Source organism: Gigantopelta aegis, chromosome 4 (genome assembly GCF_016097555.1).
Source record: "Gigantopelta aegis isolate Gae_Host chromosome 4, Gae_host_genome, whole genome shotgun sequence".
NCBI lineage: Eukaryota > Metazoa > Mollusca > Gastropoda > Neomphalida > Peltospiridae > Gigantopelta > Gigantopelta aegis.
The window spans coordinates 25,758,546-25,786,522 of NC_054702.1; the positions used below are offsets into that span (position 1 = coordinate 25,758,546).

At 38.6% G+C, this 27,977-nt stretch overlaps 1 protein-coding gene and 4 non-coding genes across 5 annotated transcripts; 4 read left to right on the forward strand and 1 right to left on the reverse strand.

Annotated features, from left to right (window-relative positions):
• Positions 1-363: 363 nt before the first annotated feature.
• LOC121372072 lies at positions 364-27,977 on the reverse strand. Its single transcript, XM_041498333.1, has 4 exons — positions 27,351-27,977; positions 24,251-24,344; positions 2,732-2,792; positions 364-1,057 (listed from the first exon to the last, which is right to left on the reverse strand). The coding sequence occupies exons 1-4, from the start codon at positions 27,357-27,359 to the stop codon at positions 874-876; spliced, it is 348 nt and encodes a 115-aa protein (XP_041354267.1). The 5' UTR covers positions 27,360-27,977; the 3' UTR covers positions 364-873.
• On the forward strand, positions 5,734-5,805 carry Trnae-uuc. Its single transcript has one exon. It is a non-coding gene; the product is annotated as a tRNA-Glu (tRNA).
• On the forward strand, positions 7,222-7,293 carry Trnae-uuc. Its single transcript has one exon. It is a non-coding gene; the product is annotated as a tRNA-Glu (tRNA).
• Positions 12,497-12,568, forward strand: Trnae-uuc. The gene has a single exon. It is a non-coding gene; the product is annotated as a tRNA-Glu (tRNA).
• On the forward strand, positions 18,048-18,119 carry Trnae-uuc. Its single transcript has one exon. It is a non-coding gene; the product is annotated as a tRNA-Glu (tRNA).

The following is a 27,977-nucleotide window of genomic DNA, read 5'->3' on the forward strand; positions in this document are numbered from 1 at the left end:
GCTAGGAAGTGGCTGCTAGAATCCGCTCGGTATTACAAAATGGCGAGAATTGTTCTAACTGGCTAGTAAGCATTTGACGATATGCGTTAATGACGACAACTCGCGAGTGAATTAAAAGTGCAGTTATGCTTGTATTTGAACTTAGAACTTGACTGTATACGATTGAAACCAGACACTGCAGCTTTAAACAAAACAAACTTTAACTTTTGATCCCCTGGAAAATGTATTTTAAAAAACCCCGAAGAACATTTGATTATGTTTCGGGGGTCGACCCCTCGAAATCCACCCCACTGCGCACGACTGTCTGGCTTGAGCCAGTTCTTCCGCCCAAGAGGGGGAATACGGGAATACAGTGGATGAAAAAAACAAAACATTTATGGTTTTCTTTCAACACTATTTATTTAAAGAAGTAATTAAATAGTTCATTACAGTGTCGATCTGAAACCACCATTCCCATTAGACAATAAATGGTTTATATTATTGGGTGAGAAACCGGTCACGGTGGTGTGTGGGGGTTAAGCCATCGTCCCTAAGGCTGGTAGGTACCGAGTTCGAATCTCAGTACAGTTCAGCTACAACCCACGGCGAGTGTTTACCACTCAACGAGAACGTGTAAGACCACTACACCAACATCTCTCTTTCACTAACCACTAACAACTAACCATAAAACCCATGTCCTATGCGGACAACTCAAATAGGTGAGGTATGCGTCCAGGGCAGGGTGCTTTAACCTCATGTAGATTATAAGCACAAAAATAAACAAAAAAACCCAAAATAATTAAAATGAAAATTTGTTGGCACAGCTGTCGTCTGTAATCCGATCAGGAATCACGTGCATACACGTCACTTTCCCCCATGCACGTGTAACACACGTCACTTCCCCCATGCACGTGCAACACATCGACAGTTCTGCATCCAGAGATTGCACCGACACACCAGACGTCTGTGACAACACGACTGCTGGGGGTCCGACGTCCACGGCACGCAGGGGTCGTTCCAACGTCTACAGTACCGTATATGTCTCCGTTTACTGGATATCACTCTGTAGGACACTCGCCTGTAAAATAATTACAAAATAAAAGGAAAAGGATAGGTCTTTACATCAGCACAGTTTATGTGTCTTAAAGGAATGCTTAAGCAAGACTTTTGGACTGGTATGCATATTCAACGATATATAAAGCACATTATTGCTTAATATTAACAAGTATATTATTATATTTAATTAATAAAACGGTTAAATGTTTCGGCTGTTAGATATAACGGGCGCAGCCATTTTGTTCCATTCCAGTGAATACGCCCTCTGGGAAGCTGGTGGTTACGTAATACTTAACGCGTAACGCCAGGAATGAGTCTTAGAACTAGAGAAACAAATCTGCCTGGGCTTTGCGGGATGATAAAATAGTCATGCATCGCAGTGTTCTGTAATAATATACATCCCAGTAAGCCAGCAATAAGTATATATTATTTTTCAATACAAAATAAACCACCATTGTCAAAGTGGCTACACAACAAGTCGAAATAATTATACCATGTTTTGGCCAAGCATTAACCTACGTACTGAAATGATACATTGAGTGTTTTCTTAGTTAATTGGTCTATAGGCCTCTACCTGTGTTCCTTATTGGCAGGTGTGGATGTGATTTGTAACCAGACGAGCCAATTAATTGTCGCTGTCTAGACACAAAAATACATACCGGTATTGTGTAATATTACCTGTCACCCTGGTTTCTTACTGTAAATAATTCTGTAAAACTATTGCTTCAGTAGACTTTCACATCTAAAACCACAGAACTGACCAATTACGTATCGTGGGTTGTCGTTTTTGCTCCAACATAGCATACTAATAGGCCTAATAGTGTACATTTTTCCTTTGGATTATTTAACAGAAAAATACTATAACCCCATTTCGTTTCGTTAATGCAACTTGAAATATATTTAGTTAAATATTTTATTATATTATCATGTCATTTATGTTGTTTTACAAGTCAGGTAGATCAAAGAGAAGCGCCTTGTCGAAAATTACTGCTTTTGTTTAGACTGTGTATACAGGAGTTGGTTAGGAGCTGACGTCACTTCGCCCCAAGCTAGCTGTACCGGACGCCACGAAAAGAAAAAGAAATGGCTGCCCCCAGTTAGCAAGAATAATCACGTTTTTGTTTTTTATTAACACTAAAATTACGCGTTTTTCATTTGTTAAAGTGTCAGTATGTGTTGGTGGTCCGGGTATGCATCTTTCCAACACGGAAGGCACACGTTTTAGTTTACTCTCCCTTTAATATACATATATTTCGACACGAGAGAATGTGTTGTGTTGTGTGTGTGTGCGTGCGTGCATGCGTGTGTGTGTGTGTGTGTGTGAGAGAGAGAGAGAGAGAGAGAGAGAGAGAGAGAGAGAGAGAGAGAGAGAGAGAGAGAGAGAGAGAGAGAGATGGAAGGTAACGATAGATAGAGAAGCGAGAGACTAGGACGGTAAAGAGATAGAGGGCGCGCGACAGAGAGAGAGAGAGAGAGAGAGAGAGAGAGAGAGAGAGAGAGAGAGAGAGAGAGAGAGAGAGAGAGAGAGGAGGCATCGTAATTATTATTTTATACTTTAAAAAAACCAAAAACGTTTTGGGTTGTATTTATACAAAAGAAATTGCATTCCGTCTCTCCCATTTGACCAGTTTTTGAGGACCATTCTTAAAAAGTGGCGACTTATCACTTGTGTCCTGTACTGTAACCGATTGCTAACCTTTTGATATTTTTCAACTTTTGGAGAGCCTCATAGTCTCTTTGTCGACTGTACGTCACATCTGAAAATAGATTTTAAAATATCCAATTAGTAAAAGATAAATTTGTAAATTAAAAGACAGGAATAATTTTATTGGCGAAATAGCAATACAGGGTGCATACCACCAAAACAAATCCCATAGACAACAATATGTGGCTAAACCTCATACCTGCAGCGTATCAATCAACATATACTACCACCCCTCACCCTTAAAGTGAATCAGAAATAAATTGGGGGTAATCATTTCTGAGACAACGGGTAGCGTCTATGATTACCCTAGTTCCGCACAAAATTTGAGTACTTTTTTTTTACAGGTACCCCATACATGTTTCAAGCACAAAGGCTACTTGACACAGAGGTATGAAAAAAATTGCATACATGTTTTGCCCAGATAAAACTAATTTTGTTTTACAACCAACACACTCACATTGTTCACCAATCACAGGACTTGTGACATTAATTGCTCTGTCAAAAGATGGGTGCATGCACCTCGAACTTTGACCCAACCAGAAGTTAGTTGGTTTAGTACTACCTACAGTGGGTATTGCTCTCAAGTACTCAGGTAATACATGTACACATAAAAACTGAATGGCCTCGCACATGCATTTTATCACGTGAACGTTTTAAAGAATACTCACATTAATACGCCATATTATTTCAGAAAATCGTTGCTTTGGTTGAAAATATCGGAATTTAAAGTAAAGTTTGTTTTTATTTAACGACGCCACTAGAGCACATTGATTTTTAATCTTATCATCGGCTATTGGACGTCAAACATATGGTCATTCTGACACTATTTTTAGAGGAAACCCACTGTCGCCACATAGGCTACTCGTTTACGACAGGCAGCACGGGATCTTTTATTTGCGCTTCCCACAGGCAGGATAGCACAAACCATGGCCTTTGTTGAACTAATTATGGATCACTGGTCGGTGCAAGTGGTTTACACCTGCCCATTGAGCCTTGCGGAGCACTCACTCAGGGTTTTAACCGGTCTCGGTGGCATCGTGGTTAGGCCATCGGTCTACAGGCTGGTAGGTACTGGGTTCGGATCCCAGTCGAGGCATGGGATTTTTAATCCAGATACCGACTCCAAACCCTGAGTGAGTGTTCCGCAAGGCTCAATGGGTAGGTGTAAACCACTTGCACCGACCAGTGATCCATATTACATATCCACAGACAGAATAGCACATACCACGGCCTTTGCTATACCAGTCGTGGCTGGGACGAAAAATAGCCCATTGGGTTCACCGACAGGGATCGATCCTACACCGACCGTGCAATAAGCGAGAGCTTTACCACTGGGTATGTCCCGCCCCTTCCCAATACGAAGACTGCCACTGAATTGTATCTGATATGTTGAATTCCTTTTTCTTTCTTTTTTCCCTACCCAATAGCCGAGGTATATTTCGTGCTGGGGTGTCATGGAAAAAGAAAGAAAGAAATGTTTTATTTAACAACGCACTCAACACATTTTATTTACGGTTATATGGCGTCAGACATATGGTTAAGGACCACACAGAGTTTGAGAGGAAACCCGCTGTCGCCACTACATGGGCTACTCTTTCCGATTAGCAGCAAGGGATCTTTTATTTGCGCTTCCCACAGGCAGGATAGCACAGGGTGTCATGGTTACAAACGTGCACATTCAGAGCAAGCTGTTGTAGAGCACGCCTGTCCTGGGCACAAGTAACGGCCTCAGCCGGTTCCTCCGTCCAGGACAGGAAAAGGTTGGGGAGGTGAAGGAGGGAAACCTGCACTAGCAGGTGCAAGGGAGCACCAGCAGTCCAATCGTAGTTGGTAACAGGCGGGAGGTGCTATGTAATTTGGAATGTCCCGTAGGATTAAGCCAAAGAGAAATGGTGCGCATTTTAATGAAGGAATTTTTGATGGTCGTTCTAAATGTGAATGGTAGGGAGCTACGTATAGGTTTGGATTTTAGTAGGCCGAGAGTAGCTCTGCCCTATTCACGTGGTAGCTATAAAATACTTCGTGTGTGTATTATCTCTCTGGTTACATATGCGGTTTTATCAATACAGCTAAAACAAAATAGAGAAATTTATCTTCAGTCAATATTAACATTCCACCCTTGTTCACCTGAAGATCAGGCACCTTTCTGTAAAGATGTATATAAATACTGAAAATATAATCTTTCGATCTTGTTCGGTGTTTGTATACACGCAGCAAGAGGTATATCGACTTACTGTATACGTGGAGTAACTTGGTAACTGAGAAACTGTGACAGAACACAAGTTAACTGAACTATTTGAAGATCTTTCGTGCAATTCACACGTGGCTAAAATAAGGTCTAAAACAGCGATTTACCTAGAAAAAAGAAGCCTTTTAAAATTATTATTATTATTATAATTAATATATATATTTACGATTTTCAAAAATTAACATTTCGGTGAAAAGAGTACGTAGGCTATAGGCCCTATACATTACATTTTATATGATCCATATAGTTCAAACAAAACCTTTTTTTTTTTTTAAAAGACCCCGACCTTCCTTAACTATTTTTCCCACTCGAAAATACACATTTTTTAAAGGCGATCTCACGTCAATTTTTTGTCGAGTTGTTCGTGACATAATTTAATATCAATAGTCCATCCGACCATTTCTAGTATGATGAAGATATAATTGAATTATTGATTTTCGTATAATAGCTAAGGATATTAGAACATATACTTGTTTGTTATTAGAAAGAAACAAAGAAAAGAAAAAAGTAACACAACACAGTGAGCACGCACGCACGCACGCGCGCGCACGCACGCACGCACGCACGCACACACGCGCGCGCGCGCACGCACGCACGCACGCACACACACACACACACACACACACACACACAACACAACACACAACACAACACAGGCCATATAACTATAAGTACTAGTTATTACTCTATCAGTTGTAAAATACTGATTCGATAGCAGGTCTTCGTTGGCATTTCTTTTATCGTATCCGATGTGGTCTAGTGGTTAGGATCCCTGGCTTTCATCCAGGTGGCCCGGGTTCAATTCCCGGCATCGGAATTATTTTTATGTGAACTGACTATTTTGTTTGTTTAATGTTTATTTATATATTCTTTTTATTTTACAATATTACAGACATACTATTCTATTATAATCCAAATCGCATCTTGGGACCATGTCGTAAAATTATACTTTTAATATAAAAAAAAACATTTAAAAAGTATTAATTTTTTTATACATGGGATTGAACCAGACCATAGCGGATACTTTAATAACAATCAACCCATTGGGCTATTTCTCGTTCCAGCCAGTGTACCATGACTGGTGTATCAAAGACTGTGGTATGTGCTATCCTGTCTGTGGAATGGTGCATATAAAAGATCCCTTTCTACTAACGGGAAAATGTAGTGGGTTTCCTTCCTCTCTAAGACAATATGTATAAATTACCAAATGTTTGACATCCAGTAGCCGATGAATAATAATTCAATGTGCTCTAGTGGTGTCGTTAAACAAAACACATTTTAACTAATAATAATCAAATTATAAATATATTAAAATTACTATATTTGTGATTTTCTAGCGGAAAGTATATAATAACAAAATCCTAGAGAAGTCTGTTTTGTTGCTAGGATTATGTGGTGGGCACAAACTATTCATGCCTCCCTCCCCCCCCCCCTCCCTCTTTTCCATTCCCATGTAATCATGTATTGACATAGTAAGGATTATAATAAATACCGTTGACGAATATGTATGTAGAATGAGCAGCACGCTTCGTCGCTTGCAGGTCAGTACGCCTCGGTGGCGTCGTGGTTAAACCATCGGACTACAGGCTGGTAGGTACAGGGTTCGCAGCCCGATAACGGTCCCAAGTTCTTAAGGGCTCAGTGGGTAGGTGTGAGGCCATTACATCCTAGCTGAGGTGTGTGACCAGGGCCCCGTTCCAAGAAGCGATCTTAGCTACCCTATGCACTAAAGTTTATCTTAGGGCTAAGATCGCTTCGTGGAACGGGGCCCTGGACGGCGTGCTTGAACCTTAATTGGATATAACACGCCCGTAGCATGGTGGACATTATTGGAGGGGGGGGGGGGGGGGGGGGCAAGGGCTTTTTAATATGCAGCATCCCATAGACAGGATAGCACATTATCATATCACAGGCATGGTGCACTGGGCTGGTCAGCTAATGTCACATGTGTGTGTCCAGGACAGCGTAATTCGATATTAACTGGATAAAAAGCTCGAAAACAAATTGAATTATTAAATTAGTAAGTATATTTGGTGTGTCTCAGCCGAAACGGATTGATCAGAATTCATTCGTATTGAGCGGCGGTGTGTCAACGGTGAAACGCAATTCGGATCTATACGCTTTGATCCGCATTGATATTTCATAGGCAATGGATAAAACCGTATTTAGTGTGTTAGAGGTTATGTCGGTGTATTTGAGATCAGCTGTTATTCTAGAACTGTAATTTATCGTGTCCGATGTGGTCTAGTGGTTAGGATTCCTGGCTTTCACCCAGGTGGCCCGGGTTCAATTCCCGGCATCGGAATTATTTTTTTTTTCCCCTACTTTAAATAAAATATTAATTGAAAAATTTAGCCAATGTCACAAAACATTGTTATGACAATACAAAATGAGCAAGAATTATCACGTAGTATGAAGAAGGGTATCATCAGTCCTTTTTTTTTTTTTTTTTTTTTTTTTTTTTTTTCACAAAATAAAAGGTGATAGGCCTAATGCGAATTTGAAAAAATTCAGGCAGCTACCTGTAAGTCTTTTAAATGAAGATTACAAAATTATTTCTAGAGTTTTAGTAAATCGTTTAAAGTTATTTGTATCATCGATTATTTTTCTATTTTGTCCTGAACAAAGGTGTTGTGTTCCAGGTAAGAGATACGATATTGCCGATAGCATCACGTCTGTGCGTGATGTCATTGAGTTTGTAGATTTAAATAACCAGGAAGGGTTTTTGATTAAAATCGATCAAGAGAAAGCTTTCGACAATGGTATCATATAGTTTATAGGTTTGCATAAATTTAATTTTAGGGGCGGAACGTAGCCCAGTGGTAAAGCGCTCGCTTGATGCGCGGTCAGTTTGGGATCTATCCTTGTCGGTGGGCCCATTGGGCTATTTCTCGTTCCAGCCAGTCCATCACGACTGTTATACCAAAGGCCGTGGTATGTGCTATCCTGTCTGTGGGATTATGCATATAAAATATCCCTTGCTACTAATGAACACATGTAGCGGGTTTCCTCTCTAAGACTATACGTCAAATATTACCAAATGTTTGACATCCAATAGCCGATGATTAATAATCAATGTGCTCTAGTTGTGTCGTTAAATAAAAAATAAATAAATTTGGTAATAAATTTATATCGTGGATAAAGTTACTTTATAATGGTAATAAAAATAGTGTTACAATTAATGGTCATAAAAATCCTTTCTTTTCAGTTACTAGACTATTACTGTTCAAGATACTAAACAAAGAAAGTTTGTTTTGTTTAACGAGACCACTAGAGTACATTGATTTATGAATAATCTGTTATTGAATGTCAAACATATGGTCATTTTGACACAGTCATAAAGAGGAAACCCGCTACATTTTTCATTAGTAGCAAGTGATCTTTTATATGCACCATTCCACAGACAGGATAGCACACACCACGGCCTTGATATACCAGTCGCCGTGCACTGTTCGGAATGAGAAGTTTAAGATACTAACTAAGTCTGTTGAGTCACTTGTTCGCACTGTAAATATGTTTTGTGTTCCTACGGGTGTTAAAATTAACATTAAAAAAATTAATTAGAAATTCTTTGTCTTGGTAAGGCTACTACTACTACTACTAATAATGCTCAAAATAATTTTTCTTTTAATATTCCTGTTGCAATTAATAAATTTATTTGTGAACGTTTAAATTGGAAATCTACAATAGAAAAATTAAAGACCTTAATAAATATGCGAAAACAAAGAAAACTTACATTACATGAAAAAGCACAACGTGGAATACTTTATTATCTTCCAGGCTGTGCTATATAATTAGTAGAATTAATATTCCAAAGTAAGTAGAACAAGAAATTCAGAAGTTGTTTTGCAAATATATGTGAGATTATAGGACGCCTTTAATAAAATACTTAACAATTATGGTGGGGGGGGGGGGGGGGGGGGGGAGGGGGGTAGGGGGGGGGGGAGGGGTATGTATGGGGAGATGTAAGGGGATAAATATTCAAGATTTTTCTTTTTAATTTGTTTTTTTCGTATTAAAATGTAAACAAAATATATATTTTAATAAGGAATTCAAAGCTGTTTAGAAATATACAATGTCTGAATTTCTTAGAAAATATTTGAATATGAATTTATCTTATAATATATTTAATACTGTTTATAATAAAACTGCTTTAGATGACATTAACCCTTTTTATGCCGAAGTCTTGTTATCATCGGATATTGTTTCAAATCGTGAAAAAAATGTCACGTTAGATTTAGATCAAATATGGTCTCAACCACTTTTCCAGAACCCTTTTATTACTTATAAAAACAAATAGGTTTTTTAAAACTCATTTATTGGAAGTGATATTAGAACTATTGCTAAAATTACATATGAAATAATAACTTGTTTTTTCCCTTGATTCAACCATTATTGAAACTATTCAAGAACAATTTCCTGATATTTCCGTCAAAGAAATTTTTCTGCATATTATGTAATCTCGAACTCTATTCCAGATGAGTGGAAACATTTTATGACAAACAATGATGCAAATTCATCTACAGTTTTTAAAATTTATTTTAAAATAATAATGGAGATACTATTAATGTGTGAAATTAATATATAAAGGCGATTTAAAATGCTATGAAATTAATATGGAATATTCTATATTAATTTCACAGCATTTTAAAGCGCCTTCTTAATTACAAAAATGGCATGATATATGGAAATCTGTTTGGAATTCTATACATTATAGTGATATCTGTTTGGAAATCGATACATTATAGTGATAAAATTGCACATAACGTTATTTTTACATATTGTAAATTATTTAAATATGTCAAAGTTTTATCAAGTTTATGCCCTAGTTGTACGTGTGTTTGAAAGAAGTTGAAGATATCGTTTATTTCTGTATTGTGATGAACGTTATGATCTAAAAAAAATTCATGAAATGTGTATCTTTTGTTTTTTCTTTAGGACAGCTTAAAAAACTATTATCGTTTTGTTGTTCTGTTAAAATACAATGCAATTAGGTGGAATCCCATCCTTCGACGCAAGTACCTCAGGCGAGTGCTCAACCGCCCGAGCTAAATCCCACCACCACCACCCACCCCACCCCCACATATCCCAATTTTTCTGTTCTGTGCTTTTTACATGTATCTGTGATCAATTTCCCTTAATAGTAAACATTAAAATACACCTGCACTGTTAAACCATTGAAACTCTGTCAATTACCTTTCAGTAATGGATAAACAAACCCCACTAGTTTATTACCTCTCCAGAACCACTAACGCTAAAATCTATACTTACATATTTGATACATACTATTGTTATTGGAGTATTTTAAGTAGGGGAATATCCTCGTAACGTAGCGGGCCTCGTCTCCATTATTTTTCAGGAATGGAGATTTATGAGGACATTCCCCTATACTTATTATGTAAGTCAGTGTGAGTGGGATTTTGGTGCGTGTGTGTGGGTGTTTTTTTTGTGTGTCTTTGTTTATAAATGTGTTTTGTTTATTTATATATATACATATTTATATATACAATGTATGTCTCATGTTGATGTTCTGAATAAAAAGAAAAACCCACCAAGGTGGCCTACACGTCGAGGCCAGCAGTGACTATGAACGATACTGTTCTCTGTAGATCACTTCTTGTGCCATACAGCTTCTTTTGGAGAGTTGTTGTTGATGTCCAGGTAGTCTCCCTCAGCTGCTGAAGGTTTATGCGGTCTTGGATGACATGTTCGGTCGTCTGTTCTGCTTCTCCACAGACAAAGGTACCAGCCGGAACCTCTTATGCATATGCTGGTTAAGCCTGTTGTGTTCAGTCCTTAGTCGGAAAATTATGACCTGTTCCTGACGGGATAGCAGGTAATAATCATTGGTTTGTTTGAGAGGTCTATAGAGAGATTTAATATGGGATTTCATTTCTTCGCATGTCACCCAGTTATCCTCCTGTTCTTTAGCTGCACCCAGTTTTGCCAGACTGTCTGCATTTTCATTTCCTGGTATGCCACAGTAAGCAGGGATCCGTTGTAACACTACTTGGTTGATACTGCTGATTGGATGTAGGGCTTCTGAAAGTCTGTCAAGCTTGTCAAGCCGGAGGGCAGAGAGAGCATCAGTCAGGAAGACGACGTGTGAGCAGTTCTCCTCTGTGGTGCTGATGATGTGGGCAGCATGAACCTCAAACTCTGCAGCATAGTTTGTGCAGTATTTCCCTGTAGGAAAATGTGCCTCCTCTCGGTAGCCATTAGGGTCCATGATGTATATTCCAGCCCCTCCGTTTTCCACTGCATTTGTTGCAGATCCATCAGTATATACCTGTGTCCATGATGTCTCTGGGTACTGTTCATCAATCATGGCCAGTGTCAGGGCTCGTTTATATGGATTACTATGTTCCTCTCCAGGGGTGAGGTGTTGGACTACTGTGCAGATCTTTACATTGTCCATTTGTGGTTCCCATGGTGGGATGCAACTGACAGTACTAACTTGATGGATTTTATCTGGGAGTTGTCCCTTATGTTGCCTCAGGAGTGATTTGCTCTGTTTGTGAAAGCCAGTTCTTTTGAGTCTGTTGCAGGGATAGTCATTCATTCTCTTGTTCATTAGGTGCTGTGGCAAAGACTTGAACTTGGTGGCTTGTATCATGAGCTTGGAGTCCCGGCGTTTGCTGAGGGGTACGATGCCAGTGAGCTATTACATTTTCTCAATGGGGGTTGACTTCATTGCTCCAGTTATTATCCTGAGTGCTTGGTTTCGAACCCTGTCTAGTTTTTGTTGATGTGACTTTGCATGCACTGGATCCGTACTCAAGATGTGGTCTGATTGCTCCTTGGTAGACACTTTTCAGAATGTTATAATCAGCACCCCACTTGGTGCCAGCTAGTTTTCTCATTATGACAAGTTTTCTTCGAGCTTTGGCCTCGGCTTTCTCCAATTGTGGTGTCCAGGTCTGCCTCTTGTCCACCAGATATGTCTGTTGGTCCTCATACTGGAGAGGCGTGTCATCACGTTTGAGGTTGCCTGCTTCCTGTTTTGTGGAGAGTGAGAAAAGAGTGGCAGCTGACTTGTCTTTGTTGATTGTCATGCACCAGTCTCGAGTCCAAGATGTAACATTGTCAAGGGCAAGCTGCATACGATATGTTGCTGTTGTTGCATACTCCTCCGAGCACCACCAAAACTTGGTCATCTGCATATAGTGCTGCGTGTATCTCTTTGGGTAGTTGTGTGACCAGGTCATTGATGAAGACGATGAAGAGAGTAGGTGACAGTACTCCTCCCTGAGGTACTCCATAACGTATGAGTACTTTCTTGCTGTGTTGGCCATCTACCATTACTCTCGCCCTTCGGTTGTGAAGATAAGACTTGGTCCACTTGTACATGTTGCCACATATACCGGTTTTTTTTTGTAGCGTTGCTAGCAGGCCATCTTTCCAGACCTTGTCAAAGGCCTTTTGCAGATCAATGAAGGAGGCAAAACCCAGGGGTAATGTCGGTGTATTTCAGCTCAGCTGTTATTCTAGAATAAAGATCTATCGTATCCGATGTTGTCTAGTGGTTAGGATCCCTGGCTTTCACCCAGGTGGCCCGGGTTCAATTCCCGGCATCGGAATTGCATTTTTATCCTAAGTTAGTTTTAAAAATTGAAATGTTTTGTAGATGTATCTTTGTTTGTTTGTTTTGGTTTAACGACACCACTAGAACACTTTGATTAATTAATAATCGGCTAATTGGATGTCAAACATTTGGTAATTCAGACACGTAGTGATAAGAGGAAACCCGCTACATTTTTGCTAATGCAGTAGGTGTATGTATCTTGTGCCTACAACAGAATCTGATGTGTTTTATATTTATAACAACTGAACTGAACTAAACAAGCAATCAGTCATCATTTCATACAAAATTTAGCCAATTTCACAAAACATCGTAAGTTTACGTTTTCTTTTTTAAAACTAGCAGTTATACCTGTTGTGCAAGCACTTGTACTGTATTGTGCTTTTAACAACAGCTTTTTAGACTTTTTTTTAAAAACATATTTTTAATTTAACCCTTTTCATATACTTATTTACCTTTGTGTGACACCCAAAACCCATTGTGTATTTTTATGATGGGGGGTCATTAAGCATCATTCATTAGTTCGTTTTTTCGTTCGTTCGTTCATTCATTCATCCATCCATCCATTCATTCATTCATTCATTCATTCATTCATTTTGTTTTACGTGGAAAATTACATCATTAGTCGTAGATTTACGTTTACGGTCAAAACTAGGTTTGCGATGTTTTGTGAAACTGGTCTAACAGGTGGGGATGGAATATTCCTTTCGATTAGCTACAGTATCCCCCCACACAACGCAGTTCATTCAATGTATTGGGATGAAGAATACTCTTTTGTATTACCCCCTACCCCTTCTAAAAGTGGGAAGTGGATAATCTTATCCTTTTTTTTTCATTTTAAAATCGTACATTGGCAGTACCACCAATCTCTCCCCACCCCGCCGTACATTTTACACGACCAGGCACGGCAGAGCAGGGCGGACTGGGGGAGGTTATAAAAATATTATTGGTGGTAAATCTTAAGGCAGAGATGAACTTTACTTGTAGAAGGAAGAAAGGAAATGTTTTATTTAACGACGCACTCAAGACATTTTATTTACGGTTATATGTCAGACATATGGCTAAGGACCACACGGGTATTGAAAGAGGAAACCCGCTATCGCCACTTCATGGGCTACTCTTTTCCATAAGCAGCAAGGGATATTTTATATGCACCATCTCACAGACAGGGTAGCACATATCACGGCCTTTGGTATACCAGTCGTGGTGCACTGACTGGAACGAGAAATAGCCCAATGGGCCCACCGACGGGGATCGATCCCAGACCGACCACGCACCGAGCGAGCGCTTTACCACTGGGTTACGTCCCGCCCCTTTACTTGTAGAATATTGCATTTCAGGATATCTAGTTTTTAAAATTCTAGGAGAGAGAATACCCCAAACCCCCTAGAAACTTTGCATTACGCCCTAGATCTCAGTCAGCCCCCACTGTCGATTTGCTTCCGCCGTGCCTGACAGTTGTGAAAATAATGGTAATTGTGACAGAGAGCGGAATATAGCCAAGGCAGTGGTAGAACTCGCGAGTTCGCTATGGACAGTTACAAGGTCAATCACTTTATGCGGACAGAATCATTTGGGAATTTTCCGTTCCAACTAAGAAAGTTTACTTTGTTTATCGACACCACTAGAGCGCATTGATTTATTAATCATCGGCTATTGGGTGTCAAACATTTAGTAATTCTGCTATATAGTCTTAGAGAGGAAACCCGCTACATTTTTTCATTAGTAGTAAAGGCTCTTTAATATGCACCATCCCACAGACAGGACAGCACATACCACGGCCTTTGATATACCAGTGGCGGTGCACTGTTTAGATCGAGAAATTGGCTCACTAACGGGGATCGATACTAGGAATAAAGGATGAAATGTTTTATTTCAAATGGCACACTCAACACATTTTTATTTACGGTTGTATGGCTTCGGACGTCTGGCTAAAGATCATACAGGCAGACGAAACCCATGGGTTACTCTTTTCGTTTAACAGCAAGATATCTTTTATATGCATCATCCAACAGACAGGATAGGACATACTACGGCTTTTGATACGTCAGTTATGAAGCACTGGCTGGAACGAAAAATAGCCTAATGGGCCCACCGACGGGGCCGTCCCAACTACATGTAGTTTATTTCTTATTCTCTAGTTTGTTTCTTATTCTCGAGAAAATTAATAGAAATTAATTTGTATTTAATGAAACAAACTGTAAGCGAAAACCCCCAAAAACCCAACAACAAAAATATACAAAAACGAAAACAACACCATCCCCACACAAAAAAAATCCACAAAAAAACAAAACAAAAAACAAAAAAACAAAAAAACGCCAACCTTCCAACGCCCCCCAAAAACAAAAAACAACAACAACCTAACAACGAATAAATATATAAAATACCCCAAACAAAAAGAAGAAAAAAGATAAAAAGATAAACAAAACCAACCAACCAACCAACAACAACATCAACAAAAGTTGATGGTCTACATTAATGCTTAAATTATGAAAATTATTCTGGATACCACAGCTTTAATTCAAGGCACAGTTATAAACGACGGCTATTTTGGTGTCTAAATAGAATGTCACGAATAACACCTACCAGCCTCTGCTTAAAGCTGCCATCTCAAGAGGTTTTTCACAAATTATTATTTAACTACTTAGAACAGACTATTTACATTGATTTTCTTATCATGGTATGCCATTTGTCAACATCCTTTGGCAATATTCGCTAATGTAGGTCATATAAAAAATATTTTATTATCCTATTTAGCACTCAAAAGTGGAGCTATTTTTCACTGTTTTGTGTAGCCCGAGTACTCTGACTGCAAGAGAGATTTGGAAGGTTATATACACTCGCATTACAGCGTATAACCTTCCAAGTGTCTGTCTAGCTCTCTTACAGACGACCTCATATCACAGTTATCTTCCCATTTCCCATCCGGAAATTTGTCCGCGCAAGTAGTCTGCTGTTTGACAGTGATTATTTCACGGCAGACAGCTCTGAAGTGGCAACTATCTGACTGAAGTTGACAGGGGAGAGCATGTAGTTTGTAAACAGGCGTAACTTGTTGACCTTGAAGACTTGTTTGTGGTAATTCCGGCCCATGCAAAAGTAGTCCTTTTTGTGTAAAATGGGTATACTCCGGCCAGATTTAGTGGGTGTGTTTGTTTAAACCAATATCCTGGGAGAAAGAGCTGGACAACAGAGGTTGTCCTTTTCAGGGTATGTTTCTCCCTGGCAGGCAAAGGTACATACACATATCCACGGGCCTGCTGATATTAATAAAAATGTTATAGCCACTAACGCTATATAGAAACATATAGCGTAATTAATTGTGGTCTGTGGCCAGACAGAGTACTCAGACTATGTTTTATGTTACGTTTATAAAAGAAACCCTACCCCCCCAAAAAAAAAAAAAAAAACAAAAACAACCCCAAACAAACAAAAAAACCAAACACAAAAAACAACCCCAATCCCAACCCCCCCAAACCCCCCCCCCCCAAAACCCCCCACAAAACAAACAACAACCCCAAAACAAAACAAACAAAACCAAACAAATAAAAAAAAAGAGAAAAGAAATACGCCCAAAAACAGTTTTATCTTCTATTAATTTGACGCTAAATGTTAATAGCAATAACACATGCGTGTAATGAAGCCGTATTTGTGTTTGTATTTTCAATGAATAAACCTAAAATATAATTAATTTGACGCTAAATGTTAATAGCAATAACACATGCGTGTAATGAAGCCGTATTTGTGTTTGTATTTTCAATGAATAAACCTAAAATATAATTAATTTGACGATAAATGTTAATAGCAATAACACATGCGTGTAATGAAGCCGTATTTGTGTTTGTATTTTCAATGAATAAACCTAAAATATAATAAGGCGTTATAAGTTTCCAATCTTTGTGATAGCTTCTCCTCTTTTTATCTGCACTCCAAACCGCCTTCCTTGTACTTACCAGGCCGTACTTCGCAAAGATCAGTCCAGTCGACTACCCTGTACACATCATGCTACCAATTACGTACAAAGAGCAATTCTATAAATACAATCGCAATGGACGCCGCCATCTCTATCACTTAACATAGACGTGGCTATAGTTTTAGGGGAAAAGCCAGTGTACGGCCACAACACGCCATCTAAAGCACGGGTTACATCAAGTGATGTTATAATATGGTGAATCGAGATTACAGCTTTAAATAAAGGTCTTAGGTGTCGCTAAACAAACATTTCTTTTAAGCCGAGTACTGAAGACCAAGAAGTCACTTTCGTATTCTATCGTTGGAGTTTTTCAAAGACACACGTTGTCCAAGGACAATCGACCTTGTAAATGAAATATCATGAGCCAGATTCCTGAGGGTATATGGAAATGTCAAGACATGCTGGAATTCCTCAAAAGGCTTCTGAAACATCAAAGGTTTCCAAGAAACATGCCGCTTTGCCTCCAAACCCCATTTTATTTAAAGGACAGGAAGGAGTGTTTCTTAATGATGCTCCAGTGCATTTTAAAGCTACAGTCTGTGTTCTATTGGCGGACCCAGAGTGGGGTCACAGTGGCGGATTATGGGTGGTTTCCCAGTTGCACGGAAAAAACAACAAACCCACCACGTAGATCTAAATTGATGTCCACGTAAAATTTATAATTTCAAATTATAAACATTTAAATATTGTTTCGGACCCCCCCCCCTTACCTAAAGCATAATCCACAGTGGTCTCGCTTGAAGTGCCTTTTTGTTTTGTTTTGTGTTTTTTTTTTACAAGGAATTGTCCTTCACGATATACAACACTCAATCTCGCCTGAGGTGCTTGCGTCGCAGGATCTAACCACCTAGGTGGATCCATTCAACTGATTGATTTTTTTTCCTCATTCCAACCAGTGCACCAAAACTGGTCAAATGCCGTGGTATGTGTTTTTCTGTCTGTGGGAAAGTGCATATAAACGATCCCTTGCTGAATTAGGGGAAATGTAGCAGGTTTCCTCTGATGGCTACATGTCAGAATTACCCAATCATGGCTGCGTGGCAAATGTTTGACATCCAATAGCCGATGATTAATTAATCAATGTGCTCTAGTTGTGTCGTTAAACAAAACAAACTGTTTTCTTTACGCAATTCTCCTGCAGCTTTACGATGTTATCTCTTAGGCCTACAACTATGTTTGACATCCAATAACCGATGATTAGTAAATCAATGTGTTCTAGTGGTGTCGTTAAATAAAACAAACAAACAAACTCTTAGGCCAACAGGAAAACTCGACCTGCTTCTTTTTTTCTTTTTTTTTTCTTTTTTTATCTTTTTTTTTTTTTTTTATATAAAGTTCAACACGATTTAATCAATTGTTTCAAATTAAGTGCCTATTAATGTACGCGAGGTAGTAGTATTTTATTTGTATAGAAAATAAAGAACAACAACCATATACAAACACATCATCGTGAAGCACTAGTTTGAAAGGTTGAAATAGAACTCTACGTACATATATTGTCATATCCGATGTGGTCTAGTGGTTAGGATCCCTGGCTTTCACCCAGGTGGCCCGGGTTCAATTCCCGGCATCGGAATATTTTTTCCCCATTTGACCCAACATTTATTATTATTATTACTATTTTTTTTAATTATTATTATTATTATTTTTTTTTTTTTTTTTTATCCCTTGCTGCAAATGGAAAAATGTAGCGGGTTTCTTCTGATGACTACGAGCCAGAATTAAAAAAAACTTTTGACATTCAATAACCGATGATTAATTAATCAATGTGCTCTAGTGGTGTTGTTAAACAAAAACAAACTTCAACTTTTGTTTTGTTTTGTTTGTTTGTTTTCCTATTATTCAAACTTAATAATACACAATCCAAATCGTATCTTGTAACCCGCAAACAGTCGACCAGCAGTAAGAAGTATTTTACATTCCCGTTTTTCATGAACCACTGGGTAGAAACTGGAAAAATATATTGTTGTATGTCCACTGAAGGGAATAGAACAGTCCATAGCCACTCAAACGAACGTCCATCACCCATCAGAAGAAGGAAGGGAATGGTTTATTTAACGACGCACTTACTTACGGTTATATGGCGTCGGACAAAACGTTAACACATATATTGAAGGAGAAAACCCGCTGTGGCCACTTCATTAGCTACTCTTTTCGATTAACTGCAAATGATCTTTTATATGCACCATCCCATAGACAGGATAGCACATACCACGGCCTTTGATGTAGGCCATACCAGTCGTGGTGCACTGGCTGGAGCGAGAAATAGACAGGGATCTATCCCAAACCAACCGCGCATCAAGCGAGCGCTTTACCACTGGGTTACGCCCCCCCCCCCCCCCCCCCCACACACACACAGAAGAACGACCTCTAACTAATGCAGGTCACATAAAACTATATTCTTCATTTTGTCACATTAGGCGGAACGTGGTACAGCGCTCGCCTGATGCGCGATCGATTTCCGTCGGTGGGCCCATTGGGCTATTTCTCGTACCAACCATTGCACCACAACTGATATATCAATGGTTGTGGTGTGTGCTATTCTGTCTGCCGGATGGTGCATATAAAAGATGCCTTGCTACTAATGGAAAAATTAAGAGGGTTTCCGCTATAAGACTATAATATGTCAAAATTACAAAATGTTTGACACCCAATAGCCGATGATTAATAAATCAATGTGCTCTAGTGGTGTCGTTTAACAAAACAAACTTCTCTGTCACCCAAAGCGGGCCGCTATTCTACAGCTTTGTTTCTGAACTGAATTTGATGGGGTTGACGTGAGACTTAAAGGAATGCTCGCGCAAGAGTTTTGGACTAGTATGTTCAACGATATATAGTGCACATTACTGCTTAATATCAACAGTATAATCCTATATTTAATTAATAAAACGGTTAAATGTGACGGCTATTATATATAACGAGGATGTGGTTACGTAATACTTAACGTGTCTTGTCGGGGGGGGGGGGGGGTAAGTTTGGAGTGGGCGGAATTTGGAATGAAGGATTCCCAAGTCGAGCACACGAAAGCACGTGCAGTGTGCACAAGCGAAACAAGCAGGTCTTACCGCGTCGAGCTCCCACGTACTGAAATGATAATAGGCGTGTTTTCTTACTTAATTGGTCTCTTCGTTCTATGGCCTGTACCTGTGGTTCCTGATTAGCAGGTGTCTATTTGGACGGTAACCAAGTTAACGTAATTAATTACCGCTGTCTAGACACCAAAACAAATAAAAAAATAAAATACGGGCTGGTTTTATTAAGATCACAGGGTATTGTGGGCTAAAATGTTAATGGACATTATCAGCTGTCTTGCTTTATTACTGTAAGTAATTCTGTAAAACCCTTGATGGAGTAAACTTTCCCATCTAAAATCACAAAACTGACCAATTACGTAGTCCCAAAGAAAAGAAATTTATCACTTGGGCATCGCGAGTGGTCGTTTTTGCTCCAAGGTGCCCTATCAATAGGCTTAACAAGATGCATTTTTTTCTTTGGTTTTTTAAGAGCGAAAAATACTATAACTACATTTCGTTCTATTGATGCAAACTGAAATATATTTAGTTAAATAGATTATTATACTATTAAGTCATTTATGTTGTTTTACAAGTCAGATTGATGAACGCGAAGCGCCTTGTCGTAAATAACTGCGTTTGTTTACACTGAGTATACAGGAGTTGGTCGGAGCTGACGCCACTTCGCCCCAAGCTAGAATTCCGGACGGAACGAAAACGAAACAAAATTGCTTCTCTCATTTAGCAGGAATAATCACAATTTTTTATTAACTCTAAAATTCCGCGTTTTTCATTTCTTAAAGTGAAGTATATGTTGGTGGTTCGGGTATGCATTTTTTCCAACACATAAGGCTCATATTTGAGTTTACTATCCCTTTAAGTAAAACTCTTCATTTTTTTTTAAATAAAAATTAATTACAACGCCTCACGCCTACCTCTCCCCCAGGTCATAGGGTTTTACGTGAACATTCAGAACAAGCTGTGGTAGCGCACCTCCCCCCCCCCCCCCCGCCCCCACTGTCAGTGCTGGGACAGCACTAATCAAATTGTTCGCGAACGTTACAGTGCTGTTCGCTTCTCTTGAACGCAGACTTCCTAGCATAGCGAAGAAAAAGCACTTTGGGAAATTTGACTTAATTTGACCATTTGTTTTGTGAAGCTGGCAATTACCGCGACATTATTGAGCTCGAGGTGTCTGATCTTCCCCCGTGTGTTTGACTTCTTCTAATTAATATAATTATAGATTACCGATCGGTGTGAAATATTCCCAATCCGTCTTCCCAGTTTCGTTCAATGTCGTGTTGCGCCCACGCTTTCCTAGTTTTCGCAGGCAGATTGCATCGTTCGTGGTCAAAGGGGCGGGATCTAGCTCAGTCTGTAGGTGGTATTAAACCAAATAACTTCCGGCTGGGTCAAAGTTCGAGGTACTTTTGATAGAGAAGTGAACACCACAAGTCCTGTGATTGGTGATAAATGTGAGTGTGTTGGTTGTAAAATAAAAATTAGTTTCATCTGGGCAAAACATGTGTGCAATTTTGTATGTATGCAACTCGAATTTTGTACGGAACTAGGGTAGTTATAGACGCTACCCGTTATCTCAGAAATGAGCAGCTTGACCCCCAATTTTGTTCTGATTCACTTTAAGGGTGAGGGGTGGTAGTATTTATATTCGTTGCGTTTATGTCGATTGATACGCTGCAGGTAGGAGTTTTAGCCACATATGTTACTATTGTCGTCTATGGAATTTGATTTGGTAGTATATATACACAGTAGGGCACTCGCTTGACATGCTTGAGTCGCAGAATAACCCCTTGGTAGGCCCATTTTCAGACCGTTTTCCCTTGTTACTAATTGAAAGTTGTTACGGGTATCCTCTTAGACGGTGCGTCGTTGAATAAAACATTTCCTTCTTCCTCTTAAACTATAATATTAAGTCACAATTATTAAATCTTTGACACCCGATAGCCGATAATGGTTCCGTATTTACTACATATTTTTGTGTACTCTTGTATGTACTTTCAAAGATATTATTTCATCATCTTCATCACTGTATATACTTCACACATTTGATCACAACTGTAAAGTAATTTGTAAAGAATCTAACAAAATGCGTCTGTTTGGATCATAAAATAAAATATATTCTAATGGGGTAAAAACAACTATCCTTTTTTAGGTAGCATTTCACCAACTAGTATCTTAGCAGGTCAAAGTTCGAAGTGCACCCAACTTTTCGTTCCACAGTTAATGCTACCGGTGGTGTCATTGGTGATAAATGTGACAGTGTGTTCTGTCATGAAAAGTTGTTTCATCGTACCAATAAATTCCTTTAATTTTATTTAAACTAGTATCCGTGTAGCAGCTATTAATGTGCTTGTAACATGTGTAGGGTCATACCAAATGTAGGACGACAATTTTTGTGCGAAACTAGCACCTTTAACCCAGATTGTTTTTCGTTTTCATTTTAAGGATGAGAGGGGGTGGTATTTAAATCCATGTAGTTTATTTTGATTGAAAAGCTATATCTAACAGTTTCAGCAACATGTTACTATTGTAGTCTATGTGATTTGGTTGTATACGCACATAGGCACAAATGATCCCATTTGATAGGTGGGGTGGGAGTCGGGGGTAAGGCTGCTTTTTGTCCAAATAAATCAAAAATGCCCGAATCTAGATAACAAAATGTGTTCATATTAGCATGATTGCCAAACAGCTACACGGGGTTGTAAATGAAACACTACGCTTTGTTTATATGGATCACAACCAATACTGTGTGTAAAATGATGAAAAAAAAAATGGTAAAAGGTTTAAGACCAGCTCATTTTGCCAAAAAAAGTCCTATCGTTTTTGCTAGAATGTCAGCATTTACTCCAGCACTGGGGAGTGCGTGGTGGTGGTGTGTAGTTGCCCTCCCCCATGCCCCCTGCCTCGTACACTTATGTACGGTATACACACTTCTAGAGGGTGTGATTATCCACCATCACATGTACAATATGCAATGGCAATATATCTTCTCTTCTTTTACTAATCGAATAAAATGATGGAACACAAGACACACTCTGTTTTACTGCTGTTTTAAACGAAGATATGTTTTGGCAGGTAGACCTCGTTAGATACTTAGACCTCATAAGCTCCTATATCAATGTAGACTTTAGTTGTAAAGTCGATACAATCACTGGACAGCAGCTGCCCCAAGCCCCATAGCAACATTGAGATACCCATGATATAGAAAGCTGATCAGTTTTAAAGGTGCATTATCATCGTTTTGGGTGCCTCATTTCTCTAGTTTTACATTAGTGATATATACTCTTCAAAACAAAGTAGGGGAACCTGAAATATTAATGTTAATATCAACTATTAGACCCAACATACGTTTTGACCACAGAAATCCTAGTAAAGAATGTTCAGGTCTGTTTATCAACACACCGAAACACATTCCATAGTTTGCACATGCATCACGCAGTTGCCCCCGTGGGATGTCATTCTCGATTTTGACAGTTTCCAGGAAGGTCCATTAATCACTGTGGAACATTATTTTTGTCAATCTATTTTCATTCTGTTGATCATACAGTTGTTATTGTTTTGTTTTTAGTCATTTTTATTGTTTGAATGTGCGATTTACTGATAAAAAAACCGTCAACTTTCAAATTTAACTTCTGACCCCAATCGTCCTTCAAGATCTTTGGTGGTCATAAAACCTACTGTAACACTGAACTACCGGTTGTAATGTTTACCCAATTAATTCACTATTATTATATAACCATTCCCCACAGCTAACATACCTTACAATTTTGGCAATTGTAAATTCTTATTAGAGTTCCCCATCTTTTTTGAAGAGTATATAATTACAGGGAACGCTTTTTCTCATACTATGAAATTCACTACAAGTTATTTATTTTTAAGTTGATTGTTTTCGAACTTACACACAAAAATAGTATTTTTGTTTTAGTTATTTCCAAAACACTTTACTTTTCTTCTTACGTCAAACCAAACTGGAATTATTTACAAAAAAAAAGAAAAAAAATTGAAAGAGGATGGGACGAACTATAAACACTAATTTGTCCCAGACATGATTTTTGCGAAATTGTAATGTGCTTCCACTCTGCGTAAACTGTCAGTGGGTAAAAATAGAAAGTGAACAGATAAATCTACAGCACATATGAATCAAGCAACTATGCGCAGCCAATGAGGTGTCCAGGACAAGCGCGCGCGCGAACAATTGGAGTGGAACCATCGTGTTAAAATCTCATTATATTCACTTAATCAGACTGTCAACTGTTACGACGAAGTTGGCCAACTCGACGATTGCGTTGTAGTTTACCCAACTCCCAACTTAAGACAGGTGCGCTTTGATTAACAACTAGTCGGTCGTAGAAGTTATATACGACAATAATCGAGTTGCAAGAGTGCTCAGTCTAGCAAATGTACAGTCGGTGAAGTTGTGAGAGCAGAACGTTGGCCAACTTTGTGCTGGCAGTTGGTAGTCTGAAGCTAGCATTAGCCCTCTTGAACATGCCTCGGTTCTTCGCCGTCAAATAATTATGCGTGGTAAACATTTGTACGTTTACTTTAATGGTTTTTGACATTATGTACCTTTGAGACAGCCTCTTTAAACTCGATGATATCACCACTGCATAGCCCCGAGTAACACTTGCAATGTTGTTATCAAAAGTTGATAAGTGGCGTGAACTCACCTTACCTCTGCGGTATTGCGGGGTGACCGGAACCGGAACTAGTAGAACCAGTATAAAGACGACACTGAGCACCTCGAGAATGGTCCGCGATAGCCACGCCTGTCAAAAGAAAATAGTTTTGTTAAAAGCAGAATCAGTTTAAAAACGACATTACGTACCGTTTGCACGGGCCGCGATAACCACATAAGACAAAGGGCGGGACGTAGTCCAGTGATAAAGCGCTCGCTAGGATGAAATCCCATCGGTGGACCCATTGGGCTATTTCTCGTCCAGCCAGTGCACCACGACTGGTATATCAAAGGTCATCGTATGTGCTATGCTGTCTGTGGGATGGTATGTGTAAGATCACTTGTTACTAATGGGGACAAAATGTAGAGAGTTTCCTCTCCAAGACTGACGCCATATAACCGTAAATAAAATGTGTTGAGTGCGTCGTTAAATAAAATATTTCCTCTCCAAGAATACATGACAAAATTATCAAATGGTTGACATGCAATAGCCGATGATTTGAAGATCAATGTTCTCTAGAGGTGTCGTTAAACAAAACTAACTTTAACTGTCAAAAGATGAGAAGGTCTAATCTTGTTGGGATTGATTCAACTGACATCAGATCTTAGTGACACCCCGTCTTGGTCACCATTAGGAGATCTGACATCAGCCAACACCATTCTGTGTCCAGATGACCATCCTTCACAAATTGTCATTTCGGATGTATACTGTTGCTCTTTTGATTGATGATAACACTGGATATAATCCGATCTGCAGAGGGAGACTTAAATATGGTGGTTACAAGTAAGATCGGAATTATCCAATAAAATATTGTCAGAAAATGTATGTATACACACGTAGTTTGTACCAGAAACATCACATTCAGTCAGCTACATAGTCATATCCAAATGGTTATCGATTTTTATTTTGATCTAAATTGAATTGAGATAATTCAGATAAACAACTAGCTGTTTACAAATATTTGCAAAACGACTTATAATTGTCATGGAAATTAGCTGAAGAATAACGTACGGTGTATATTTCAAGTCACGTAATCCATGTAACCCTTCCGTTAGCAGATTAATTGTCTGGAGATGATGTCTGTAAAGATATTGGGCCGACTTTACGAAGCCTGGGTTTTTTTTTTTTTTTTAATTAAACGCAGGTGTTTAAACATCATTGTATATGTGTGTAGTTTCACGCGTGTAAGACATAAACAGGTCTTTAAACATTGTATATGCGTGTAGTTTCACGTGTGTAAGACATAAACAGGTGTTTAAACATTGTATATGTGTGTAGTTTCACGCGTGTAAGACATAAACAGGCTTTGTAAATTCGGCCCATTTTCTCGTGTGGATCGACATGGTTGTCTCTCTTCGTATACAATAAAATAGATGTATGGAAGGCCATCCTTTGTATTGTCGTATTGTTATAAAGTGCACTTAACGAATCCATGGCATGAATAAAAAAAATTAAAAAAATCATTGACTGCGTATAAAATTCCTTGGAATATGTTTTCTTTAAATTTATATTTCGCTTCTTGTTTTTTTAAAATTCTTGGCACATGACTACAAATTAATCGATCCAACACATAATCTTTGCATTAATAACTCAGGAGGGGCGGGATTTAGCTCAGTCGATTGAGTGCTTGCTTGAGGTGCTCGTGTCGCAGAATCCAACCACCTTTGTTAATCAATTCACCTGATTTTTAATTTTTTTTTGTCGTTCCTACCAGTGCACCACAACTGGACAAAGGCCGTGGTATGTGTTTTCCTGTCTATGGGAAAGTGCAAATAAAAGATCCCTTGCTGCATTAGAAGAAATATAGCGAGTTTTCTCTGATGACTACGAGTCAGAATTACCAAATGTTTGACATCCAATAGCCTAGTGGTAAAACGTTCGAATGATGCGCGGTCGGTCTGGGATCGATCCCCGTCTGTAGGCCATTTGGGCTATTTCTCGTTCCAGCCAATGCACCACGACTGGTATATCAAAGGCCGTAGTATGTGTTATCCTGTCTGTGGGATGGTGCATATAAAAGATCCCTTGCTGCTAATCGAAAAGAGTACAACATGAAGTGGCAACAGCAGGTTTTCTCTCTCAGTATCAGTGTGGTCCTTAACCATATGTCCGACGCCATATAACCGTAAATAAAATGTGTTGAGTGCGTCGTTACATAAAACATTTCCTTCCTTCCAATAGCCGATGTTTAATTAATCAATGTGCCCCAGTGGTGTCAAGTTATTGCTTTCTAATTTGAACATAAAAATAGTAACTTTTTATTATTTTCAAAACATTTTTATTTTTCTTCTTACGTCAAACCAAACTGAAATTATTTACAAAAAAACATTTTTGTAGGTGGATGGGACAGACTATAGATGTCGTTGCATTCATATCAAAGTTTATGAAATCTGCGAATCAAAATAATGTGAGAAGATGACTGTCGGTAGCTAGATAGGACCGCCTGAGGCAGATGAGTTGCATAAATACAACAAACCTGTCGAACTTATCCGCATAATGTAACGTTACAGAGTGTTCGACTAAACTGAACTCGTCCAATTATGCCGATCCTTCAAAAACAATTCTGTAAACATTTTTTTTCCACTAGTAAATAAAATTATTTGCTTGTGACTTTTTATGGGCTTATAGTTGAAGGTATAATGCTTACATTTTCAAGGAAAAGTTAATAAATATGGGAGGGGAGCAGTGATTATACAATTTTGTCATTGCATCATTAATAATGGTTCTGTTTTAAAATGTGGATACAAAAGTTTACGCACACTTGTTGAATAATTTTGAAAAGTTACAAAACATTTCACACCCAATCTAAAATAAAAGAACTATTCAAAATTGTATCATCGCGCAATAACAGTCTAAAATATGTTTGGACATATGCATGGTCATGTCTGGTTCTTGAAACTAACCGTAAAGAGTAAACAAAAGCACTCTCTGTTACAAACGAATAGTTCTCTTTGTTTTGAAGTAATACTAATAAAGGTAAATGTTTTTAAACTACATGGATTAAGACACATGTGTATATATATATATATATATATATATATATATATATATATATATAATAATAATAATAATAATAATAATAATAAAAAAACTTACCTTCCACATGTTAGCTCTAATATACAGTTAAGTCCGGTACAAACTGACGACCGAATTAAAGATCCACTCTACGATTCTACCACCATGGGCACCTGCAGGCTAAGTTTTGCGAGGAGCGTCGAAAACATCCGACCACAAGTCTCGGAGTTGTTCCACCCACTAGCGTTCCGGCCAGTGGCAGACGACAATCGCGCGCTTCGTCTTTCGTGAAGACATACTGCACTGCAAACAGCCACCGAGACGCATATTGGCGACCGTTAACGAACGAGATTCATTGATTTTTGTATTCCTAAAAGGAATCTGACGTCTGCCCATTCAAAGATTACCGCCGGTTCTTTCACTAGCAGGAGACGCTTTTCGTGGTGCTTTTCGCCAATTTTATGTCCTATTTTATATTTTGATATTATTGGCTTATTCCGAATCGGAATAAATCATTTTCTTTTATAACTTTTTTTATTTCCATTTTTACGTCGAGACGGGCTTATTTTCGTCTCTGAAGTACGATTTGTGTCTATAAACCTGAAGACAGTTGAATAACCGATTTACGCTTAATGGGTTATCGATGTTTCGATGATCACCACTCCTTGATGAGGCGATTGGTCTTTCATGTCACTTGAAAGAGAACAC